The sequence below is a fragment of the Cyanistes caeruleus genome, chromosome 23, assembly GCF_971803275.1.
Source record: "Cyanistes caeruleus chromosome 23, bCyaCae1.hap1.1, whole genome shotgun sequence".
In the NCBI taxonomy this organism is placed as follows: domain Eukaryota; kingdom Metazoa; phylum Chordata; class Aves; order Passeriformes; family Paridae; genus Cyanistes; species Cyanistes caeruleus.
This window is the reverse complement of record NC_141723.1, coordinates 3,225,101-3,249,549: the sequence shown is the minus strand read 5'-3', so window position 1 is coordinate 3,249,549 and position 24,449 is coordinate 3,225,101. Positions and strand designations below refer to the sequence as shown.

At 54.7% G+C, this 24,449-nt stretch overlaps 1 protein-coding gene across 7 annotated transcripts in view; it reads left to right on the top strand.

Annotated features, from left to right (window-relative positions):
- IGSF9B (immunoglobulin superfamily member 9B) overlaps positions 1 to 23,046 on the top strand; it is a 45,631-nt gene extending 22,585 nt beyond the window's left edge. For 4 of the 7 annotated variants that reach the window (XM_086861050.1, XM_086861054.1, XM_086861053.1 and 1 more), the window contains 8 exons: positions 779 to 954; positions 1,545 to 1,771; positions 2,609 to 2,693; positions 3,937 to 4,098; positions 4,826 to 4,871; positions 6,175 to 7,806; positions 15,970 to 16,091; positions 16,495 to 23,046. In XM_086861050.1, the coding sequence (XP_086717176.1) occupies positions 779 to 954; positions 1,545 to 1,771; positions 2,609 to 2,693; positions 3,937 to 4,098; positions 4,826 to 4,871; positions 6,175 to 7,806; positions 15,970 to 16,091; positions 16,495 to 16,718 (2,674 nt within the window). In that variant the 3' untranslated portion in view covers positions 16,719 to 23,046. Of the gene's footprint in view, positions 1 to 778; positions 955 to 1,544; positions 1,772 to 2,608; positions 2,694 to 3,936; positions 4,099 to 4,825; positions 4,872 to 6,174; positions 7,807 to 8,171; positions 8,498 to 9,295; positions 9,342 to 15,969; positions 16,092 to 16,494 lie in introns of all 7 variants that reach the window. The other 3 variants (XR_015278848.1, XR_015278847.1, XR_015278846.1) reach the window with 2 other exon arrangements.
- Positions 23,047 to 24,449: the final 1,403 nt, after the last annotated feature.

Below are 24,449 nucleotides of genomic sequence, written 5' to 3'. Positions count from 1 at the left end.
ACACCACCAAAAACCTCAGACTCCCTAAAGCATCTTTCTAACACGAACAGCTATTCTTGCAGTATCACAGCAGTGCTTTGGGATGTGGGATCCTGGTGGGATTAATGGCTTGTGGAGGTGGCTGCATGCTCCTGGGTGGCACTGGGATGGCTCTGGGAGTGTTTTTCACCCTGTATTTGTGGTTAGACCCCAGAAGAAAGGTTCTGTCCTGCACTCCCTGCCAGTGCCTCTGCTGCTCTGCCAAACCCTGAGCGGTGCCCCGGGCTGTGCTGGCAGCCCCCAACTTGTGCAAATGTAGCAGAGATGGGGATTTAGTTAAATGTCTCTCGTGGGATGACATGTACAGGGCTACAGCTGAGGGAGAACTTGGCTCTGGCTCAGAAGATGTCGAGGTATAAATGGGAACAGGGCCTGTCTCCTGCGTCAGCCGTTCCCTTTGCAGCACTCACCAAAATGCTCCCGCTCCCACTTTTGCCCGTGGGAATCTGGTGGAAATCACGTCAGAGCGGGGCTGTTGGCACTGCTGTTATCCCTGACCCAGCTCAGGGCAGAGGGGAGAGCTGGTGGCAGTGCCCCTGAGAGCAGGTGGGACACGAGGGATGGTGTCCTGTGCCAGCTCGTAGGTGGCGAGTGGCTTCCCCACGTCCATCCACATCACTGCTGCCAAACCAAACCATCGCTCGGGAAAGCTCCATTTCTGCATAAGAAGTTAATGCTGCCTCTTTGTCCTCCCTGTCAAAGACAGCTTCTCTGAGGATATTCCCTTTTCTCTCGGCAGGATGAAGAGAGCCCAGTTTGGACCCCATGACTGGCTGTCTCTCCCTGTGCCAGCTGGTTCCAGTTGGCTACTGGTGGATACCTTGGAACCAGAGACTGCTTACCAGTTCAGTGTCTTGGCTCAAAACAAGTTGGGCACCAGCTCCTTCAGTGAGGTGGTCACTGTGAACACTCTAGGTGGGTCCTCCCTGGGAGTGAGGGGTGGGCTGGGGAGGGATCTGGGAGGTCTGTGGGGAGAAGGAGCCCTTTGCCTTGCTCCATGAGATGTCTGCTGAAGACGGAGATAAACACCATCAGCAATAGTTTCCAGCCATGTAGGGGTTAGTTTGTGGAGGGTCCTGGATGAAGCTTGCAGACTTTTCTGGAAGCATGAGGCTCTGGAAGGTTTGTCCTGAGAGACAGCATGGGAGAGCTGTACTGTGCCAGTTACCTTTCAGATCTTCCTTAAGTTCAGCTGAGATCAGGAGGTATTAATAGAGCACGAGATCACTTGTTACAGCTCAGAGCCTTTGGGCTCTCAGGTGGAAGTGGGAGGAGGCAGGAAGGCCTGGAGTCACGGCCTCATTTAGTTCAGTGCCTTTTGAAAATCCACTTTTCTATTTCTGTAATAAGAGACCAGGCTCCCAAAACGTGCCCTAAACTCCTGGAATGTGGGAACAGCCACAGCGATCCTTCTGCTGCTGCTGGGGGCACGTATGGAAGACGATCTCCTGTGCTTGCCCTGCCCCATCTCAGAGGTGTCCCTGTCCCTTCTGCTCTGTCCCCAGCATTCCCTGTAACAACTCCAGAGCCTCTGGTGTTGGTTACCCCACCGAGGTGCCTAACAGCCAACCGGACACAGCAAGGCGTCCTCCTGTCGTGGCTCCCTCCCGCCAACCACAGCTTCCCCATCGACCGCTACATCATGGAATTCCGCGTGGCGGAGAAGTGGGAGATCCTGGATGATGGCATCCCGGGCTCTGAGAGCGAGTTCTTTGCCAAGGACTTGTCCCAGGTGAGCAGGGGCTGCCCACACCACACCCAGCTCAAGGATCTTTTCCAGCCTTCATGATATTGCACCATCTGCTGCGGCTCTGGGGAAGTTTTGGAGTGGCTTGATCCCTGGGCTCGATCAAAGAGCTGGGCAAGTGTTGGAAAAGATTAATAATTTAAATTTTAATAATTTTAGTTAATGGTATTAAGTAATCATAATATATATATAAATTACAAATAGTGTGTTACTCCTCAATTACTCTTAGCCAGCACTTGGTGAAGTTGTTATAAGCTGCTTTTGTAGGAGCGCAGCTTGGGAAAATGACTGAAACTTAAAGTTTTGATACAGTCACTCTGATGTGCTTCAATGAACAAAGCCTGGGAGAGAAGAATGTATTGTTGAGGTTGGAATGTAGGATTTATGGACCACAAGGACATTTTTCAGAAACCAGAAGCTAAAGAGACTAGCAAAGTCTCAGTATACATTAGAAAGTCCCTACACGAGGAAAAAGCTACTAAAAAGACTAAAAATATTCACTAATTAGCATAAGAAGCGAGAAATCAATAACCAATAGAGGATAGAATACTAATTAATGAAAGAGAATTGTGTAATTTAGAACCAATGAACAATAATTTTTGTTTGATGAAAACCTATAAATAGATGAAAAAATTTTCTCTCCGTGTCTGGGTGGAGGCCAGGATTTTACTGGCTACACACCCCCTGGGCAAGGATAAAAGCCTGACTTGCTAACCTTAGAAAGGGTTAGAGGGTTTTATTTATGCTGGGGATGTTGGGAGGTCTGGTAGGACGAGGCTGGAGGCTGTGTGGGCGCCCTGACAGGTGTGTTTGGTGTTCCAGGACACCTGGTACGAGTTCCGTGTGCTGGCGGTCATGCAGGATCTCATCAGTGAACCCAGCAACGTCGCTGGCGTGTCCAGTACAGGTGAGGGCTGGCTCCTCTTCTCCCCCTGGCTTGGGGGGGCTGTGAGCTGGGCTGAGGGGGGTACAGGGCTGTGCTGAACACGGTGCTGACCCCAGGCAGGGAGCAGGTGAGGACAAATCCCCGGAGCAGCGCAGAGCCCAGCCCGCCCCGGCGCTGCGGTGAGCCGGGAGAACAAAGCTCCGATGGGCACTGGCGCAGCCTGGGAACGGGAGTGAAAGGTGGAGAGAGGGAAACGCAGCACTGCAGTGCAGAGTCCACAGGGAAAAGGGCTTTGCAGCGGGAGGCTGCACCGTGCTGCGGTTGGTGCGTGTTCCCTGCACTCGGAGGATGCTCCGAGCGGAGGAGGCTGCGATGGCGCTGGGGAAGGCGAGGGCAGCACGGAGGGATGGGGATGCGGCGAGCCCGCATTTCTGGCTCTCGTGGAAAAGCCTGTGCTGCGAAGCAGCGGTCTTTCTCTGCCCCCAAGTGGTGCCGGTGTGGTGAGGAGAGTTTGCTGCAGCCTCCCTGCTCGCTGCCCTTGCTCCTCACGCCCAGTTTTACTGATGGGGTTTGGCAGGTGCCCGGCCCCAGGCAGCTGCTCTCCCAGGCTGAAAGCCCAGGCTCCGTGGGGGAATGCGCTGATCCTGGGTACGGCACACGGCAGGAGCAGCGAGGTGTGCAGGCTGCACATCTGCACGTGCCCACAGCTGAGCTCTGCTGGGGCTGCACACGTGCTCCTGTTTAGCAAAGGGGTGTCGTAAGGGTTTGGAGCCCAGCTTTCATTGGAATGCTGAAATGAAGCACTGACAAAGAGGTTGAAATATCTTGTGCTGCTGCAGCAGGTTAAACAGCCAGGAGGTGACTGCAGGTTTGCTGCAGCTGTGGGTGTTTAGACATAAATATGTATTTGTTCGGTGTAGAGTCTTCTTCCCTGGGTGTCCACCAGCTAACACAGAAAGGTTTACCAGATTGCTTTGGGCAATCTGGTCTAGTTGAAGATGTCTCTGCTTATTGCAGGGCAGTGGGACTAGACAGCCTTAAACAGCCCTTTCCAACCAAAACTACATTATGATTCAGTGATCTGGTGTGAGATCACCAAATCCCTTGGTCCTGAAGCAGCGCTGATTGCTCTCCCTGGGTGGGCTGGTTTGGAAGCAGGGTCTTTACAGAGCTTGTCATTCCTGGACACTGTCACTGCCTCCACACTGCGGCAGCTCCCTGGGGAAGGCAGCAGGTGTAACACTGAATTGTGGTTTTTCCCCAGACGTTTTCCCTCAGCCTGACCTGACGGACGAGGGCCTAGCCCGCCCGGTGCTGGCTGGCATCGTTGCCACCATCTGCTTCCTGGCTGCTGCCATCCTCTTCAGCACACTCGCCGCCTGCTTCGTCAACAAGCAACGCAAACGCAAGCTTAAGCGCAAGAAAGGTGAGTCCATTCCCCGTGTGCTTCCTCCCTCCTTCCTGTCTCCTCCTCGTTTCTTCCCCCTGGTTGTGTTGTGGTCGTAACCTTCTTCCCTGTCTGTCTCTTCTTCGTCCGTGCGCGTCCTCAGGTGAAGCCCTGACTTCTTCCCTCGGCTGTGCCTGAAAGCGCCCGTGGTCGGGAGCGGGAGAGGCAGGGTGGGTGAAGAGGCGCCAGAGAAACTAGCCTGGGAATTCGAGGGAGCTCTCCCACGTGGTGATAACTCCTAGAACCGGGGGTTTAGGGCTGGGCTGTCCTCTGGGATGCACTCGGGGGGCACCGCTCACCTCCTCCAGGGCCCCCCGAAGCTGGGCTCTCCAGCTGCTCCCAGCCTGCTGGAGCGGGCAGTGCTGGGATAGAGAAGACCCCAAAGGAGACCCTGCTGCTCTGCTTCCCGAAAGCTGGGACTGCAGCCTCCATGCAGGAGCGGCTGGTAGGGAAAAGGGCGGCTGGGGAGCTGGAGAGGGCAGGGAAGTGGCTCCGTCTCCTCCAGCCTGCGGGGCTGCGGCAGCAGGACGGGCAGGACCCTGTGACGGGAGCTGTTTGTTGTCAGCAACCATTAAAGCACTGGAGCAATGAAACCTTGGCCTCTTGTTGAGTGTCTTTTGTTGTCTTGATGTTGAGTCTGTCTTGTCTCTGTCGTGTTGCGCCTCCTCAGCGTTCTCTCTTCTTTCCCCTTTTTATTCTCTTCCAGACCCTCCTCTCTCGATAACCCACTGCAGGAAGAGTTTGGAGTCCCCGTAAGTATCTGTCTTAGCTGCAGCACCAGGCTGTGGGGTCTTCAAGATGCCTCCCTCCAACAGTCATTGCAAAGCTCAAATGGAAATATCTCATCCTTATTTGCTTGCTCATGATCAGTTGTGTTTGGGTGTTCCCTGAACTCCTGGGAGAACAGCAGTTCACAAGAGACAAATGGGCTTTGGAGCAGAAAGCAGCAGGGACAAATGCAGCAAACTGAGCTAAGAGATGACCCCGCTGGATCTGTGAACATTTTCCAAAGCTGGAGTTGGCTGATGGAACTCAATTCCACACCAGTTGGAAGGCGCTCCTTAGGACAAGGACTAGCCTGCTGCATACGGAGTCCTTCCTGCCAGCTCGGTGCAGTTTTTGAGTCATTCTCTGCTGGCTCTTTTTTCCCTGGGAAATTCATCTTTTCTCCTGAAGAGTGTCCTGCTGAAACCTCTTACCACATGTGCCCAAAGGTGGTGGATCATGGTGCTGCAGAAGCCACAGCTCCTTGCAGAGTCCATCAAAAGCATGTGTAGCTCCAAATCGGCAGGAGCATCTTCCCGCTGGGAGTGCAAGAGTCTGGGATCTTGTCACCTCATTCTTTGGCTCCTGGACTTGTGTAAAATGTCCTGGTGCCAGTAGATCTGAATCTTACTTGTTTTCAGTTCATCCACTGCACTGAAATTACCTGCACTGTCTCTGTTGGATCTGCTGTCTTTTGCCTCTCAATCCTGTTTGTCCAAGGCTTTCTGGATAGGGATGAGGGAACTACCCTGAGGCTCTCAGCCTAAAGTCTGAGTGTTGAGAATGGGAGAAAGAGTTGGTCTGAAATGATCCATCAGCATCTCCAAGTGAGATGCTGAGTTCTGTGGGAGGGAACGTTTGCCTGATGTCCCTCTTGTCAGGGCCTTCCCTGGGCATGGATAGCTCAGGTGGACATAAGAAACCTCAGAAGGAGTTGGAAGCAAGCTCTGGATGTCTTTTTTTCCCTGTGGGGCTGCGGAGCTTGTTGCAAGGTGTTGGTGGAGCTTGTTGTGAGGCGTTGGGATGTTGGTGGAGCTTGCAAGGTGTTGGTGTGAGCTTTCTGCCCTGAGTGTTCCGAGCTGCCCTCCCAAGGATCAGGGATGTTGTGCACCACTGCTGGCGAGACTCTGCCATCCTGGTTAGCCCCTGCCAATTTCTCCCAGAGGTTCCTCTTTTGAGAGCCGGTAGCACTTTGTTTTCCGGATCCAGAGTTGTTCTTCTGGGCGAGAAGGCGTCCTTTCCGCTCCGGGTGACCGTACCCTCTCTTGGTTTTTCTCCCCTGTGGTCCAGGTTGTCTTCCGGCAAGGTGAGTCCCGAGAGCATCCGCACGCTGCGTCCCCCCTCGGAGTCCTCTGACGACCAGGGCCCGCAGGCCAAGCGGATGCTGAGCCCCACCAAGGAGAAGGAGCTCTCCCTTTACAAGAAGACCAAACGAGCCATCAGCAGCAAGAAGTACAGCGTCTCCAAGGCGGAGGCCGAAGCCGAGGCCACCACTCCGATCGAGCTCATCAGCCGTGGGCCGGACGGACGCTTCGTCATGGACCCGGCGGAGATGGAGCCCTCCCTGAAGACACGGCGGATCGAGGGCTTCCCCTTCGTAGAGGAGACGGACATGTACCCCGAGTTCAGGCAGTCGGACGAGGAGAACGACGACCCCGTCGTCCCCACCTCCGTGACCGCCCTGAAAGCCCAGCTCACCCCTCTGTCCTCCAGCCAGGAGTCCTACCTTCAGCCACCAGCATACAGCCCCCGGTTCCACCGGGCGCTGGAGGGTCCTGGCGCCCTGCAGGCCACCGGCCAGGCCCGCCCGCCGGCCCCCCGGGCTTTCCACCACCAGTTTTACGGTTACCTCAGCAGCAGCAGCCCCGGGGAGGTGGACCCGCCGCCCTTCTACATGCCAGAAGTCAGCCCGCTGAGCTCGGTCATGTCCTCCCCACCGCTGCCCCCCGAGGGGCCCTTCGGACACCCCACCATCCCCGAGGAGAACGGGGAGAACGCCTCCAACAGCACGCTGCCCCTGGCCCAGACCCCCACGGGGGGCCGGTCCCCCGAGCCCTGGGGCAGGGCCGAGTTCCCCTTCGGCAGCCTGGAGCTGGCCCCCGCGCCGTTCCCCCACCAGCTCCAGCCCTGCGAGGCGGCTGAGGGCTCCCAGCCCACGGGCTGCCTTCCTCGGGGGCCGCCCCCCTCCTCCCTCCAGGTGGTTCCCGCATCCTACTCGGGCATCCTGCCCCTGGAGGCACCAAAGAGCTGGACCGGCAAGTCACCAGGCAGGGGTCAATCCTCCGTGCCCACTACCACCAAGTGGCAGGACAAACCTATGCAACCCATGGGATGTCAAGGGCAGCTAAGACATACCAGCCAAGGTATGGGCATACCCGTGTTGCCTTACCACGAACCGTCCGAGCCCGTCGGCCCCAGCGGCACAAGCACATTCAGCCTGGACACCAGGTGGTACGAGCCCCAACCCCGACCTCGGCCCAGCCCTCGGCAGGTCAGGAGGGCTGAGCCCAGTTTACATCAGGTGGTGCTACAACCTTCAAGGCTTTCTCCTCTGACCCAAAGTCCCCTGAGCTCCCGCAACAGCTCCCCGGAGCTGACTGCCCGCGCCCGGCCCCGCCCGGGGATCATCCAGCAGGCAGAGGTGTCGGAGATCACGCTGCAGCCGCCCGCGGCCGTCAGCTTCTCCCGCAAATCCACACCGTCCTCCACGGGATCTCCGGCGCCGAGCAGCCGCGGGGACAGCCCCAGCTTCCGACCGACCACCGCCTTCACCCCCGTGGGCACCGGCTTCTCCAACTCCCAGGGCTCCTCCCTGCCCGTGGACACCATGGATGTTTTCGGAGACATCCCTTCTCCAAGGAGGGCTGGCGAGGAGATTCTCCAACCAGAGCCGACATCCACCACCACGGTAGCCGCCACAGGGTAAGTGCGTGAGCCCCCTGGTGATCCCCCTGGCCCCTTCCTGGCTTCCCCCACCCTGCCTTACCCACTCCCTCTGACTCCCTCCCTGCCATCACCATCCCAACTGGTAGGGTCTCTCTGGGCACGCTGCAGCATCCCTTTTGGAGACGGCGTCCCGCGGGCTTTGCTAGGCAGAGGCTGGTGCCACGGGCACGGGTTGCATGGCCGCTGCCCGAGAGCGCTGGGTCTTAGGCAGGCGACCTTCCCGGTCCCTTGGGAATCTGGGAGCGCCGTGACTCGGGCTACGGGCCGTCTACCAGGTGTTCAAAGACCTGGCTCGTTTAGGTAAGTGTCCTGGTGTCACTGGAGGTTGTTTCCTCTTCTAGCTGCTGGCTCTTGGCTTTCTTCGAACGTTAGGGCCGCCGCCGCCGCGCCTCTGTCTTCCTCCTCTTCCTTCCCGCAGAGTCTAGAGAGCTTTAATGCATGACAGAAACAGCTATCACGGTCACCGCCCCACCTGCAAAAGGGATGCTGCAGCCCCAGGACGCGGGCAGGGAGAGATCAAGGACTTAGCCACACCAGCAGCATGTCAGGAGAGGAGGAAAAATAAAAATAAACTAAGCCCAGCGGAGATCGGGAGGCTGCCGGCACGCTCAGATCCTGTCCTAAAGAGGGATGTGGCTGCACTAGACAGTAGCGGCTGGTTTTCCAGGTACCAGGGTTGCTCCAGGCAAAAGCGTCTCTCTCTCTCTCTCTCTCTTTCTCTTTCTCTCTATTTCTCCTCTTTCCTTCCGTCTTTCACAGCACCTTAGACCCCGTAGCCGTGCTTTCGTCCCATCTTTCGTCTCGCTTCATTCTGGCTTCTTGTCTGGTGGGGTCGAGCCCCCTCCTCCGGCTTGTGGCAGAGAGGAGTCGGGGGGCTGCCAGCCCCGCGGAGCCGGCGCGGTCGGAGGTGTTCGGAGAAGAGGCTGTGTTTTGGGGAGGGGGGAGGCAGCGTTTCACCCCGCAGTGCCCTCCGCATTTCACTCCCGCCCTCTGGTACCTGGAAGCGTTATGGCCTTAGCAAATCCCTCCGGCACTGAACGGAAGGAAGGAGGGCTCAGGGGAGAGAGGATGGGGAGGGAGAGCAGCTGGACGAGCCTGAAACGACTTCTGTGTGCCTCTGGAAAACCCAGCTATGGAGCGATGCAGTCAGGGATGTAGTCGCAGGTCCATGTCTCTAGCAGGGCATTCCAAGGAGAGCCAGCTCCAGGACAGAGCCGTGTTAGAGCAGCACTGTTGTCCGTGCTTTTATGCAGTGTATCCATTCGCTTTGTTGATTATCGTTTTTGTTTCTTTTTTTCCTTTCTCTTCTGTTTCTTTCCCCCTTTCTTCTCCAGCCTCGTTTCGTTAGTGTTTCAGTTTGGTTTCTTTCCCTCCTTTTTCCTTTGGAGTTGTTGACGTGCTGATGTGTTGCGGAGCTCGGCTCCTTGCGGGTGTTGATAACTGCTTTGTTTTTGATTAATCTCAGCTATCTGGGCAGTGTTGTCGAGACAAGCTTCTCCTCAGCTCAATAGGTAAGGGTGATCCATGTCCGAAAGGATGGTGTGGGTGCTGTGGAGGGTGGCTGGGAGTGGGGCATGACAGGGGACACGGAAGGGGCTTTTCCAATACCATCTCTTCCTTTAAAGGGGAATAAGGAATGCGAAAACAGTAGGAAACACCTCTGGACGCACAGTCTCTGTGGCTTTTGGGTTTCCCCTCCCAGCAGCACACGCTACTCCCCTGCCTTTGGGGCTGGGGTTTGGGATGAGCTGAGCTGCTGTCTCCCTGGGCCACCCTTCCTTTCTTGGGGGATGGTGATACACGTGCCACTTTTGGCCCTGGCAGGGTGCACGAGGGCTGTGTGGTGTTAGGGAGGTTGTGTTGAGGTGGGGTTGTCCCAGATGATCCAAACCAGGAGGAGCCCACAGCCACCCCCTGCAGGCAGGAAAAACAGCCACCTCTGGAGCTGCCAGCTGCAGACAGTGTGCTCAGAGTGGGCTCCAAAAATCAGTCTCCAGCTGTAGTCCAGCACATGGAGAATTTTGTTTCCAGCAGTATCTGGATCTGTTTTCTTTTTCCCAAGTCTCCTCAATCACAGAAAATGGGAGAAGTCTTTCTCCCAGGATGGATTGGATGCTTGGCAGCAGCAGAACTATGGTCTCAGGCTGCCAGAAAGGTGTTTTTTCCTTCCCATCACAAGTGTAGACACGGGAAAATCCCTCCATCCCTGAAATTTTCCATGGAGAAATGTTTTACTTCTTCTGACACAGCTGTAATTAAACAGCCCTACGCAGATCTTGCAAGACTCTTCCAATAAAATTCCTCCTGGGCTGCTTTCATGGGCTGGTTTCCTAGATAGCCATGGGCATTTCTGGAACTAGGATGGATTAATCTGGAGATGGTTTTCAGACCTTAGAAGCAGAAGAACATCACTAACACTGCCAAATCCAGATGGGATAATAGCAATTTGTGACCCAGAGGACTGGCAGCACTGACCTGTTGGGCCATCAGCCAGGCTGGTTATGAAAGCAGAGATGGGATCATAGATGGGCCTGCTTCTAAGGGCCTGCCCATGGCCAAACTTCCTTAGGACAGGTCTTACAAAAAAGGTTAAGCTTTGCTGCCTTGGTTGGGAAGAGCCCAGGTCCTGGCTGATTCTCTCCAACAGCATGAGGAGCTGTGCTGGGATGGGAAAGAGCCTCATGAGAGAAAGGTGGGATGCCTAGAGAAGTCAGGGAGGTGTTTCCAGGAGAGAGAAATCCCTCCAGCTGACCTGGAGGGCTGTCCTGGGGTGGGGAGAGCAGGATTGGCGAGGAGGGGGTGTTGGATGTGTGTGCTTCATGGAGGAGCCATCCTCTTGGCATGACAAAACCCATCCTGTTTGAGCCTCCAAATCTCTTGAGCACTTGGCTGCCTTTTCCTTCTGGTTTTCCTTGCTAATCCCAAAGCAGGGCATCCCCTGAGCTGGCACCAAGCCTTGGTGAGATCTTGGCTGTGCCAGGCTTTTTGGGGAATGGGGAAGCCCTCAGAGAGGATGTGGCTGTTTGTTCTTGCTCTGTGGCACTTTCCTGCTTTGGCAGCTTTAGGGACATGAGCAGAGGTGAGTCCAGGCTCGTGTCTGAGTTTGGTGTGGCTCTTGCCCAGATCCTGGCTGGCTCCAGTGCTGGCTGCCATGGGCTGATGGATTTTGAGGAGCAGGGTCACACTGCCCAGCAGGATGGGGACAGCTGTGTGTCCTACTCCAGGATGCTGCTGGGAGCTGCAGTCACAGGAACGACTCCAGAGCCATTATCCCCAAAAAGGGGAAACCAGAAGAGTAGATCTCACTTCAATAAGTGAAGAATCCCATAGAGAGCCCAGCCAAGTAATTTCTTGATGATTTGGGGTCATAAAATTGTCAGTGTGTGCGGAGCACAGGGGTTTTATACCAGAGCAGCCAGATTTGTCTATTGCAGCATTAAAAGCTGAGAGGAGAAGGAGAAGGGAGCACGTGAGTGCTTCGCTAGGTGAAGCTCAGGTGGTTTTTATGGATGGGCAGGGATAAATGATGCCGTTACTGAGCCAGCACGAGGAGTTCTCCCATCTTCTTCTCTTAGGATGCAGCGCGCATCTCGGAACAGGGAAAAGGGGGCTGTCATCTCCCTGCTGAGGGAAACCCAAAAACCACAGACGAGGCACCAAGCTCCCCTGCCCCTCGGCACGGCAGCCTGTCCTGGGTGGCCTCCCCAGGCCCCCCTTGCCAGGGCAGCACTGCCAGTGCTGGGAGCTGGGGGGCTTGGCCGTGGCGTAGCGTTGAGTGACGAAGGGACGTCGGCGCCAGGCGTGCAGGAGGAGCAGCAGCCCTCGCTCCCTGCTTGAAAGAAAACAGGTTCCCCTTTAAAGACTGTCCATGTGCTGATCCTCTGCATGTGTTCCATGCCTCCTTCCGCTTGGAGAAGTTGTGAGTCCGCTTGTCTGAGTGCGTTTTTCTTTTCTTTCTTAATTATTATTATTATTATTATTATTATTATTATTATTATTATTATTATTTTATTTTTATTTTCAGTCTCTTTAATTTCCTTATATATTTTCTCACTCCTGTTTTTCATTTATCTTCCTCTCTCCCTTCCCCTTCCCCATGACTGTATCCCCCTCTTCCTGTCCAGCCCGGCCCCGTTTCCCTCGCCTTCTCTCCTCTCCGTCAGCATGGTGGTGAAGTCCGTTGTGTAGATGAGTTGTGGTGTCTGCAGACCTGTAGAAGGGCACCCCTTCTCTGGTGTGCTCCCTGCTGGGACCAGCCCCTTCCTCCCTCCCTCCTGGCGGTGCCTTGGCAGCAGCAGCAGCCCTGGCCTGGGGCTGTCACCGCCGTGTTTCTCTGGCACCTCTTGTGCTGAAGGATCCCAAGCGCTCCGGGATGGAGGCAGCAGCCAGCTGAGTGGGAGCAGAGTGGGAGTTCTGACTTGCAGGAGCCTCGTGTAGGAAAATTGAGCTCTCCATGTGAGGAGGATGAAGGGTTGAAGGACACAGTGGGCTCCTTTCAAGTGGATACTCTGTCCAAGTGGATGCTCTAACATGCCCAAACTATTCCTGGATGTCAATGTCTTGGCTCAAGGAGAGCAGGAGACAGGGAGGGTGTGTTGAGACCTCCATGAGGTTAAATATATATATAAATATGTGTATAGTATCCTTGAATCTCCTGGACCCTTCCTTTATATGGGTTCCCCTTCTGAGTGGAAAGAGGTCAGCGATGATTTCAGGGGTCTTCTCCGTTTTATCTTTGCTTTGTACATGGAAGAACATTTGAAGAAGAGCAGCTGAGATATGTGTTGGGCTGGATACTTCTCCTCTACTTCCCTTTCCTGTCCTGGGACTCTTGAAGGTCCTTCAGTACCTTTGTGGCCTCTCCAGTACCTCCCAGTCCATTCAGTCCACACACTTGCTCATGCAGAAGGGTTTTCCTTTGAAGACTCGAGGAAAACTGGTTCTCCAGGTGTTGGTGGTACCTTGCAGAAGGTTGGGGCCAGGAGTTCACGTGGGCTTCTCAAAGCTCCTTTGCTTGGCTCTACGCTGAAATTTCCAGAAGAAGTTTGCCTGCCTCCTGAACATCTCATCTGTTGGTATTCAAGATCTCCCTTGTGCGTGGGCAGCTGCCCAACATGTGAACTCCGGGGGCAGGAAGAGCCTTTTGGCTGAGCTTAAAATGAAAATTAATTTGGAAGAATCAGCGCCCTTTGAAGAGATAAAGGGTGGGTAGAGCAGATAAAATTTGGCTGCTGAGTAGCATCGTTTTGTCCTCTGTATCTCTTCCTTGCCAGAGGTCAGACAGTATTTATGGTGACACATGGGTTCAGTGCACTCACTGTTTATGTTTGTGTGTATAAATACGAGTTCAATTACGGAGAACTAGTGGAAATGAGCTTCAGGCAATTTCCTCATAATCCCTCATGTAAATCTGTCTAATTTTGTCAGCATGCCACAACAGCTTCTTCTTAGAAAGAAAAAAAAAGAGTGGAAAGAGCAGGAGACTTTTACAGGCTGAGCTTTAATAATAGTGGCAAAGCTGTCTGGGTGGTGGGAAGAGGTGGTAGGAGGCAGGTGCTGGGGGGCAGGATGGTGGCAGGATCACCAGGCTCGGTGGTGTCCAGGGCTTGGCACACATGAGCTCCGTGGGCGATGGAGCTGGAGCAGCTGAAGTCACCACTCGCCAACTACCTGCAGGAATGTGACTCGTGTGCTCCCCACAGCGTGGTGGCTACCAAGTGGGAAGAGCCACTGGCCATTCGGGCAGGAATCGCTGCAGGGAATGCCACGCTGTGTGTGACCTGTGGGTCACTGTGGTTCTGCCTTCAGCCAGCATTGAGTGGCTGGCTGTGGTGGTTCAGCTCAGAGGGTAGATGCTGCTGTCTCACAAGATACTCGTTGGACTCAGGAAGGTGTTGGAGATCTGCAAATGTAAACGTTGTCTTCCTGACGAGGAAAAGCTTGGATCCAGCCATCAGGACTCCCGGCATGTCTAATGAGCTGCTTCATCTTCGGCTGATGTGATGCTCTGCTGGGAGCTGGAACAGAGGCTCTCTGGGAGCTGGAACAGAGGCTCTCTGGGAGCTGGAACAGAGGCTTTCCAGGAGCTCTCTGCACCTTGACGTCTCTGTTGCATTGGAAAACATGAAAAGGAGCTTTTCTGTGCCCAGTGTTTGGGTTTCTTTTGCGTCTGCTGCGCCTCAGCTGCTTCTTCACCTCACTCTGCAGTTCCCTGGGTGCTCTCCACTGCTGCCAGCAGAACTGAGAAGCTTCTCAATCACACTCATCTTCAAAAAAAACCAAAAACCCTTCTGCTCCCCAAGGGGAAAAATCTCCTGGGAGCTCCTTGCCTGTGTGCTCCAGCTGAAATTTCAACGCTCTGGAGACTCTTGCGATGTCGGATGGGAAGCGCTGCTGTTGCACTGTGCTCTGCAGTGGTGGCACCGTGGGGACCCGTGGGGGAAAACCTGCAGGGTGTCTTCAGTGCCAGCCAGGCTCTGCCTGGACCCCAGGGGAGATGAGGAGCTCCAAAGTCTCCGTGGGTGGGTGTACTCTGGTTCCACAGCCCGGGAGTGCGGGCTCTGTGCTCCAGCCCATGTCCTCGCCCCTTCTCTGCTGCTCCCGCCAGCAGCCACAGTGTTTTTGCAATCCTGGATGGGGCACACCTTGCTGCCAGACAGGGGGACATCATCCTCAATGGTTCTGTGCCCAAGCAGGTGTCTGAAGGCACTGATGTTGCCTCTTGCAGCCAGCTGAGCCTGCTGCCCTCCTGCTGCCCGTGGCTTGTGGGGTTGGCTGATCCCTGCCCCGGCCACAGATGGATGCGGGAGCTGCCATCAGCACTGTCCTCTGTGTGCCTCTGTGACAAGGTTTGGTTGCTGACCTCTGGTGACCAAGTTGTGGGAGCAGAAGAGAGTCATCTCCTCCTCTGAAGGGTGCTGGCAAGCTGGTTTGAATTTCCTCTCCTCATTGGAGCCTGGCTTAAAGTGTTGGCTTTATCACAGTGAAAGGTGCTTTGTGGAGGCTTCCCTGTCTTCTCTGCACACCTTGTCTGCAAGTGGCTTGGATTTATCCCAGATGGCCTCAGACTTCTGTGGCATTAGGAGCTGGTGACTCTTGGAGGGTCGTGGAAGTAAAATAGAGAGGGGGAAGGAGATGGGAAAGCAGCAAGAAGGGGGGATGCTGTGATGTGTTATCGATAAGAGCTGGACTGCCCGCTCTCCTAAGGAAAAGGTTTTCCTCTAATGCTCTGCTCTCTACAGCAGTCATGCTTTCCAGGCCTTGGATGGGAAAAACAGGTACAGTGAAGGAAATAAGACAAAAAATCTCTTTGCAAAGGGGAGGATACTGCACCTTGAGCTGGTTCCTGTAGAAGAGTTCCTCAGGGGTTACAGCTGATAACCTATCCCTTGCACCTGCTGGCTCTCCTGCAGGAAGCACCCCTTTGCAAACGCCCTCCTTGTCCTCGCAATAAAACCTCGTCAGTGTTTCCATTTCCAGCTCCCAGCCTCTCGCTGTTCCAGGAGCAGGTGCTCCTGTGCTGTCGCATTTCTGTTGTCGCTTCTCACAGGGACCTGGGAACGAGGTACCTCTCCCGGCTCTGTCGGTGTGTGCCCTTGGTGTCCCTGTCTGTCGTGTGGCCCCTGGTTTTCCTGGCTGTGGGAGCAGGGCCAGCAGGATCCTGCCTCCCTGCTGTTTGTGGCGCCGGTGTTGTCCGCCCTGGGTGGCTCGTGGTGCCCGTCTCGATGCTGCCGTGCCGCTTCTGCCTATCTCTTTCTCTTCTCTCTCCATCCCAAGGGGTTTTCTACCACTTCCCAGAAATGCCTTATCGGACATAGGATCTGCCCCGTCCTGTTTTGTTTAGCAGTGTTGGCATGGCAGGCAGGTGAGCTGGGGGTGCCCACGTTGGACGTGGCCGGTGGCACCGGCCGGGTCGCGGTGCCGCTCGAAAACCTGGAGGAGACGTAGGGGGACGCCTCACTTCCTCCATCCCGCGCTCTGGCACGCCTGGCTGGCCCTGCTCCCTCGGCCCCGGGTTCCTCACCTCTTCCTTTTCCACGGCAGAGCCGGCTGGGATCGGCCGATCCCCCACCGGGGACGTCCAGAGGCCTGAGCGTGGCTGGGAGCCGCTGATGGCGCGTGTCTGCTTTTCCTTCCTAGAAAACGTCCATCTCCGCCCGGGGACGCTGCTGCACCTGAGAGGCTCGAAGCTCTGAAATACCAGCGGATAAAGAAGCCCAAAAAGTCATCCAAGGGCTCTTCGAAATCCAGAAAACAACCCAGTGAGTGCGAGGACCCTGCAGTCCCCAACGGCATTCCCTGTGTCTTGCTGTGAGCAGAGCTTGGGCAGATCCCTGCTCCAGCGCTGGGGGTCTCCAAGCCCATTCCTGGATGCTGCCCTTGTGCCCTGCCTCCCAAAGGGATGTCTCCCTGGGCTGCTTGCCTGTAGGTTGTCCCTCCTTTAATCCTCCAGACCGAGTCCTTTCCATGCATCTCCCATATTTAGTAATTTGTTTGGATTTTGAGTGTTAATTTCATTTTCCCTGGTGCCCAGCGTTCTCCCTTCTTGCCACGCTGCGGGTTCAGGGCCAGGCTTGCTGTCACCTCCCTTTTTCAGCAAGCAAAGCGTTCTGCTCTGCCTGCTGCTGGCTCCGGTCCCATCTGCCTTCTCTCCCCCCTTCCCAGACGGCTCTGCCTCCCAGGTTCAGCACCCTCCCAGCTCTCAGGTACTGTCGCCTGACGAAGCTGTCTGCCTCCGCAAGAAGAAGAGACACCCTCGTCAGGACCCCTTCGCCCGGCTCTCAGCGCTGAAGGACGACCTCTGCCACCGGCAGCTCCCTGAAGACCAGACAGCCATTCTCAACAGCGTAGACCACGATGACACCAGCGGACACGCCACCCTGCTCTAGCCTAGCGCCGGTCCCAGGAGGTGGAATAGGAGCTGGTGGAGGGAGCTGGTGTCACACCACGGGGGGATGGAGGTGGTGGGAAAGAGGGGGGGACCCCCCTACACTGTCACCTCTCTGAGGGGTTCAGCAGGGACAAGCTGGGGGATGCTTTGGGGAGGATGCTTTGGGCTGGGTGTTCCTCAAATCCACTTCTCTCCCACCCCAAACTGTTTGTGTGGGGTGGGAAGGGGGGGTGTTGCACCTCGGTTTTGGAAAAGATCTCTAGGCTTCAAAGGCATGGGTGGAGCTTTTGACATCTGCGTCCGCAGCACGTGTTTAGGGGGAGAGTGTGGGATTGAGCAGCTGGCCCTCAATCGCCGGAAGAAATTGAATGACACAGGGTGTAATTAAGTGACAAGAACCTAACAACCCAGGCGGGAACTGGTAATCCCATGAATCTGATTATGATAAAAACATGACCAAATAATCCCAGGAAAGCTGTAATTGTGAAAATCTCCCTGCCTCCCCCTTCCTAGCCTCCTTTGACGTGAAGGTAACAGCAGCAAAACCATCCGTGACATCTTTCCTTACCTATCTCTGAAAGGGGAAAGCCAGAAAGACCCTGAGCTTTGGAATCAATGTGAGATGTGAGAAATCACCATTTGTCTGTGTGCAAACGCACTCAAAGCCTCGGTAACGCGCGCTCGGCGCCGTGCGAGCGCGCGGGTACGGGGCTGATGTGATCTGAGGGTGTTTCCCCCTCCAGGTGTGGCGTGTGCCAGCTTTGATGAGGGTGGGTTTGATTAATTCTGTGTATCTCAGGCGAATGTCCCTCAGTGCCGCGTGGTGATGTCATTTCTTACCGTGTGATGTTTGATCTCTGCCGGTGACCGCGGAGCGGGGAGACGCAGGCGTGTGAGCGATCGGGGTTTGGCTGCGTGGTCCCCAAAGCCTCCGTCGGCAGGTGCTGAGCCCCGGGGAGAGCATCTGGAAGTGCCCAGCTCTGCGGATGGACGTGGATGGCTCCGTGCAAAGCTAAGCCTAGCGTTTTGCGCCAGCTTAAAATGTGTTGCCGCTGGTTTCACCGTTTTTCCCTTTTTCCTCCTGCTCCAGCCCGGATGTGTCGGCTGTGACACCCGCCGGGGTTGTTTCCCTCCCTTTGCCCCTTGTTCCCCTCGGTAATGCTGTTCTAACTCTTCACCAGAATGTATTTCCTCTTCAGAATAGGGTAGGTTTGGTGGCTGGTGGTTTTCTGGATTGCATAGGCCTTTTTTTCCGGTTTGTTTTTAGCAGGCAAGGTGTAACCCGAGGACAGCTGGGCTCACTTTCCTGCTCTGCCTCCACTCTCTGACTGCGTGGCCTTGGGCAAGTCACTTGACCTCTCTGTGCCTCAGTTCTCCCATCTGTAAAATGGGGATAAGTCATATTTAAGCACTTTGGACAAGCACTTGGTGGCCTACAGACTGCAAGTGCTATGTAAATGCTTAGTGCTAATACCAAGCAATCCCTACCTTTAAAATATTTAGAGTTGGTTCTTTTTCTTTTTCTTTTTTTTTTTAGATTGAAGTGGTAAATCAACCACTGCATCCAGGTTTGCACAGTTCTTCCTCTGCGGTAAAGTGCTAAACCCTCCAGCCTGCCTGGGAATAAAACACAGAGTGTTTCATGTAGATATTCTTGCTTTGAGTGGATTCAGGCTGTAGGAAAAGTGTCAGGAGAGCTGGAGAGCCCGCAGGCATGTTTTTAGCCCCAGGCTCTCTATTTGCATATGAAACTTTTGTTTATTCCCAGGTAGAATTGCCAAGAGATTCTCTGCAATCTCGCCTTTAATTCTGCTTTGCCTTGGTTTTTTGCTCTTGCTGCTGGTTGAAGCTCCAAGGGCTGAGATGTTTGGAGAAAGACGAGAGCTCTGAGTTGTGATCTGGCTCTCCGACCACGCCACGCTTTTAGGTCAGAGCCTGTTGATTGCTCTGCCTCCACTTACCTGGTTTTAGAGGTTGTGCTTCCTCTCCCAGCAGGATGCTCGGGAACCTGTGACCACCAAAAGCAGAGCACCGTGTCTTTTCCAATCTCCATGCCCTAAGTAAGGTTTGAACCACTGGACAATGAATCCTCTAAATCGATAACCAGATATTTCTGAGCTTTAACAACTTTGTGTAGGTGGTCTCAAACCATCAGCAGGTTTATCTCGGGAAGGAGGGAGGGTCTGGCAGAAATGCCCCTCTCTTTCCAGCCTGCACCAGGGCTTTTTATTGACGTGACGAGTGACCTGATGTAAGAACCTCAACTCTCAGAGTGAGAACTCAACCTTGCTAACAGTATGACTGTGAATTTCTTTTCTTTGGGTGTGTTTTTAGGGGTTTTCCCTAGAACCTGCTCGGATCTGAATTGATTTAATGCCATTCTCCCGCTCGGCAGCGGGGAAAACTCTGCCTGGCTTGGCCAACTTCAGCTCACCAGTGACTCCAGCTGGGCTGCTCCTGACGGACAAGTGACCCTCGGGGCCAGGGGAGGCCTGGAGGCTCTGTGCTACCTGTGCCATGGCCAACTTGCTCTTCCTTTTGCTCTCATTGCCTCAGCCTCTCCAGCAGAGGGTTGCTTTTCCATTTGAGTGCTTTCCAAACGATTTACGACACCCGTTCGGATGGGCCAGGCACTGTCTTCAGGCTCTTGAGGTTGCTACCTCAGGACTGTGCCCCATCCCATCTTAAGGAGCTCTAGAGGACTTGGAGTGCAGGGCAGGTTGACGGAGCATGCCGGCTTGCTGGGTCAGTCTTTTGAGAGTTGTTTTCCTTTTGCAGGTGTTTTGAGCCACTGGGCTTTTCATGGTCTTCGACCTTTAGAGGCTGGAGCTACAGCCCTCTCTCTTTCAGCCATGTACCTGCCACGCTGCTGGAGTGGGAAATCCCGCCCGGGCGCCTCGTGGAAGCAACTCCTCCCTAAAACCATCCTTAACTCCTTTCCCTGCTAGACCGAGTTACCTTCTGATAGACTCGGGCCGTGCTTTGGCTGACTGGCTCGCCTCTTGCTTTGGCAACCTCCTCGCTTCTCCCAGCCCTTTGGTTCCCATGCCCTCCAGGGTTGCTCCTCTCTCCTTCTGTGGACCTGGAAACATCGAAGCCGTGTCAGACGATGCCAAACACTTCCCCCATTTCACCCCCGTTTGAACTCCGTGTCGCTTTGGTGGTTTGCAAACACAGCTGCTGTTGCTGCTGCTGCTGCTTCTTCATTTTTTTTATTTTTTTTATTTTTTTTTTCCTTTCATGCTGCAAAATATATCATGATTTTTATCTTCCTGGGCCAAACTCTCTTATTTTCTAAGCTGGTCTGAGGTAGATGGCTCTTTCTGTATCCGTAACCGTATGATTCCTCCTTGCACGTTGCGAACGCGATGTTCCAATAGGTCCCTTGGCAAATCCTGGCCCACGGTGAAAAAATGCCTCTGAATCACTGGGGTTTGTCCCTGGGCTCTGCTGAGGTGTCAGTGCAGGGGTGCCAGCCCGGTTTTGGGGGGTCCTTGCCGGTGCTTCTCCCTGCAAGGTGGCCACGGTGGGAATGCTCCAGCACTGGTTTCATGCCGCCGTGGGGTTGCAGGATTGGGGCACCCTGAGCTGGGGGAGGCAGCGTGGAGAGGTGGGTACAGGATGCCACCGAGATCCTGTGGAAAAGGGGTGGTCCTGGGGTGCTGTCCCCTGCAGCCTGTCCAACAATGAGTCCTGGAGCAGGCAGGGGAAAAGGGCAGGGGAAGTGCTTTGCCTGCTTTTCCAGCAGGACTTGCTGAGTTCTCATCCTCGTGTTTCTAAGGTGACTTTGCCGTGCAGCCCCAGCAGCGTTTTGGTTCTGCGGTGTTGACGTGAAGGAAAATGCAAGTTAGTGTAAAGGGGGAGAGGGAGCGTTCAGGGCTCGTTTGTGGGGCCCCATTTCTGTGCCTGCCACAACAGCACCCACAGGCACAGGGAGCGATGACTTTGTGGGGTGGGGGAGCTGGAAGGTCCCAGGGTCTCTTCCCAGTCTGAACCTCGGCGTGGTTTGCAGTCTGCCCCCTGAGCTGAGAGGTCTCCATGAGCCCCAGGGTGTCTGTGTGAGCAGGGGATGCTTTTCCTGGGAGGATTCTCATTCCTGCTGCCCTGTGACTTGGAGGCTGCTTTGGGCACTGGTGGGCTCCAGGCTGTTCATCTGGTGTTTGTCATCTTGTCAGCTGGCTCAGTGCCAGCCGTTTGGAAGAAGGCTGGAGGTGATGCTGTTTGGATATATAAATGTAAAGGGAATGTAAAGGGAATAACAACTTGCTGTACCTGCCTCTGGGAGTGTTGAGGACACTGGGTTTGGGCTCAGCAGCCCAGGCACGGTCCTGGCAGGGCTTAGTCATGTCTGGTGGCATCTGAACATGACACACATTCCAGATTCATTGCTGCTCCCACCTTGCTGTCTGTATTAGGACAAAATCCGCCTGGCATTTTGGTTTCTCTTCCTGCTTCAGGCAGTGACGTAGGTTTGGGAGTTCTTGGAGTTTTGGATTGGTTTCAGCTGTAGCTCTTGTCTGGAGGTATTTTTCCATAAGGCTGGACCTTCAGGGATTTCCACGTGTCCCACATGGGCTTGCTGCAGCCCCAGACTGAAGCCAGGGCGTTTTTGGAAGGAAATCTTCTCAAGGAACTGGAGTAAAACCCACTGTACATATGAGATATAAATAGATAGAGAAGCGTAGGACAAAGGTAGATAGGTTTGCAGAATTCAGTAGATTTGCATGTCGGGGTATGTGTGTCTCTAGGGGAGAGTTTAGAGCTGTGCTGGAGCGGGGGATCAGGATGGGCAAGGCGGGGAAGGGGCTGGGAGCAGCTGCTGCCTGAGGGGGATTTGGGGATGGAGAGGCACCAGCGTGACCTGCTCTGCGGCCCTGCTGCACACAACAGATTGCTCTGTTTCATTCTTTCATCCCCAGTTTTTAGCTTTGCTTTGTTCACTGTCTGTGGCTCACCCCTGGGCCGTGACAAGGAGGAGCAGGAGGGACAGGCCCTGTGCTCTGCATGTCCAGGGCACGTGGGGCACGACACGGGACACGACAAGGGAGGGGGATGTCACGTTGCCTCATCTCTGGTGCCACTGCTTAAAGAAAAAGCTGCACCATGCGAAAACCCTCCCTCTAGATGCTGCTCTCTGGTTACTCATGTGAAAGCATTTTGCTTTGTGTCTGTTCTTCCCAGAAAAGCGTGAGTCAGAAGGGATGAGAGAGGGATACAGCTAAATTTGTCCCCTGAGCTGAGGAATGCAGCACCGACTGTGCCAGCCGGCCACAGCAGTGCCTCCTGGGAGGGACAAGATGTTCCTGACAGTGTCTTTTTATTTTAAACCTCATTAGCAGGACTTTGAGGATCTGAGGCAGAGAGGGGATTTGGTCACAGTGATGCCAGAGCTGGTACTGACCCCAGGCATGGGGGCAGCCGGGTTCGGACTGGATTCCCACTGCTCTCCCTGTGCTGTCTGGGCACTGGGGAGCCCTTACAGAAAGCAGGATATTTGCTCCCATTTCCCCCTTTCAGCTTAATGTTATTTTTTTTTTTTTATTTCTGAGTATCTTGACTCCTCTCTGCCCATGTTTGTGGGAGGGAGAGGTGGGAAGTGCAGTTGTTCCTATTCGAGGTCTGTCAGGGAACGCCTGATCCAGGAACTGAGGGCTGGGAAGCAGCGACCAGATTTGGCAACACTGGTGCCAGCAAAAGAAGAAACTTAATATTTCACTTAATTCCTATCAGTTGGCACATCCCCAAGCAGGGAGGACCAGTGTGGTTGTGGGAAGGGACTGGAGATGGGTGCCTGTTCCCCAGCCTGGGTGACTGGGATCAGAGGGAGCCGTGTTTGCCCGTTTTCCCCATTTTTAGGTGTTTTGGCACAGCTGGCTGAGCTCTTCTCCTTGGCATTGCGTGGCAGCAGGAGGAGCATCCCCAATCCTGGGGCTCTGGCTGACTTTTGATACGTGCATGGATGGAGGAAGGACCTGGGGAGGGGGTGGGCAGAGAATGGGGGGGCAGAGGGGCTGGTCCAGGCTCGGGGGTGTTGGATGAGGCAAGCATGCGCTGTACAGGTACATAAGGATTTTTATACTGGTTGCAGTGGGGTGGGAAATGCAGGATGGAGGGGCTGGCATCCCCATGGAGGACAGTTTGCCCAGATTTTGGATTTACCATCAAAATGACACTTTCTCTCCCAGGAGGGCTTTTATTCTTGTTCTCCTGAGGTTGCGGGGCTGCAAAAGAGGTTGCCCATCTTCCCGGGTCTGAAAGCTCCTCATATTTCCACCCACTCCCCCCCAGCACTTAGATTAAAATAAAACACACAAAAAAATAAAAAAGACTTGAGAAATGAGCCCCAGTATCTCTATCTAAAGAAATGATATTGGTGTAGCAAAACCGCATTGTATATAAAATTAAACAAATATATATTTACTCTCTATTTTAGAAGGGGGGGAGAATAAATATTTAAAATAATTCATTAGTAATAGGTGTCAGAAACTTCTGTGCAGCATGAAAAAAGCTGTCAGAGGTGGGGAGAGTCTCAACAGCAGGAGCAGAGCAAGAATTTTTACATTATATTGCGCTTCAGCTTCTCTGCTTCTCCATCCACCTATAAATAGACAAAAATATATATACAAATATATATATATATAAAAAAAAATTATATATATCTAAGTCACATAGCTGTTTTATTTTTGTATCCATGCCTAGTGCTGTTTGAGCAATACAGTGGCGAGGGAGAGGAGGGCTGGGCCAGGCTGGGGGGCTCGCAGTGCTCCGGGGGATCCGCCCGCCCCGAGCCCAGCATCACCGCTGTTTGCTGTTTCAATAGGGAAAAACACTAAAAAGGGAAAAAATCCCGGGATGGGGAAGCCTGGGCTTGCTGCCAGCTTGCCCAGGGCCACGGTGAGGTGGTGTTTCCACTGAGGGCTGTCTGGGGCTTTTTTTTTTTTTGTTCAGAGAAAAAAGACAAATTTCAGCTGTGAGGGCGCTCAGGGAGGATTAGGCAGCTGCAGCCGGGGGGATGGCACAGGATGGGGACACGCTCTGGGGACAGGGTCCCCACGCTGCTGCCGCCCTGGGTGCTGTTTGTCACCTGTCCTCACTGCCCTCGTAAATCTCGAGGGTTTCTGAAACCCTCCTGCAGTTGGTGGAGCCCCTCAGAGGCAGCCAGGTGGCCCCAGTGGGATTCTGTAGCTGGCTGGAGCAGGGAGCCTTCTCCATCGGGAATGTCAGTACCTCTCCAGGAGTGTCCCTGGCCAGCGGGGCTTGCTGCTGCCCTGGGGGCTGCTGGTGTCCACTGGGGCAGCATGTGGGGCTCTCCCTGTCCCCATGGATGGGATGTGGGGCTCTCCCTGTCCCCATGGATGGGATGTGGGGCTCTCCCTGTCCCCATGGATGGGATGTGGGGCTCTCCCTGTCCCCATGGATGGGATGTGGGGCTCTCCCTGTCCCCATGGATGGGATGTGGGGCTCTCCCTGTCCCTGTGGGTGAGGTGGCATCGAGCCCTGGTGCAGTGGGGAATGTGCTGGGGATATTTGGGGCTTTTCCTGCAGGGCAGTACGGACCCGCCGGATCCCTGCCCCCTTCTCCATGGGCTGTGGCAGGGCAAGGAGCCAGTTTGGGACTGAGCAGTGCCAGGGAGCTTCAAACCACCCCTCTGCCTTCACTGGGGCACGATTTGGGGATTGTCTTTGGGCAGCAGCGGCCGGGGCTTCGCTCCCCTCGGTGTGTGTCCCA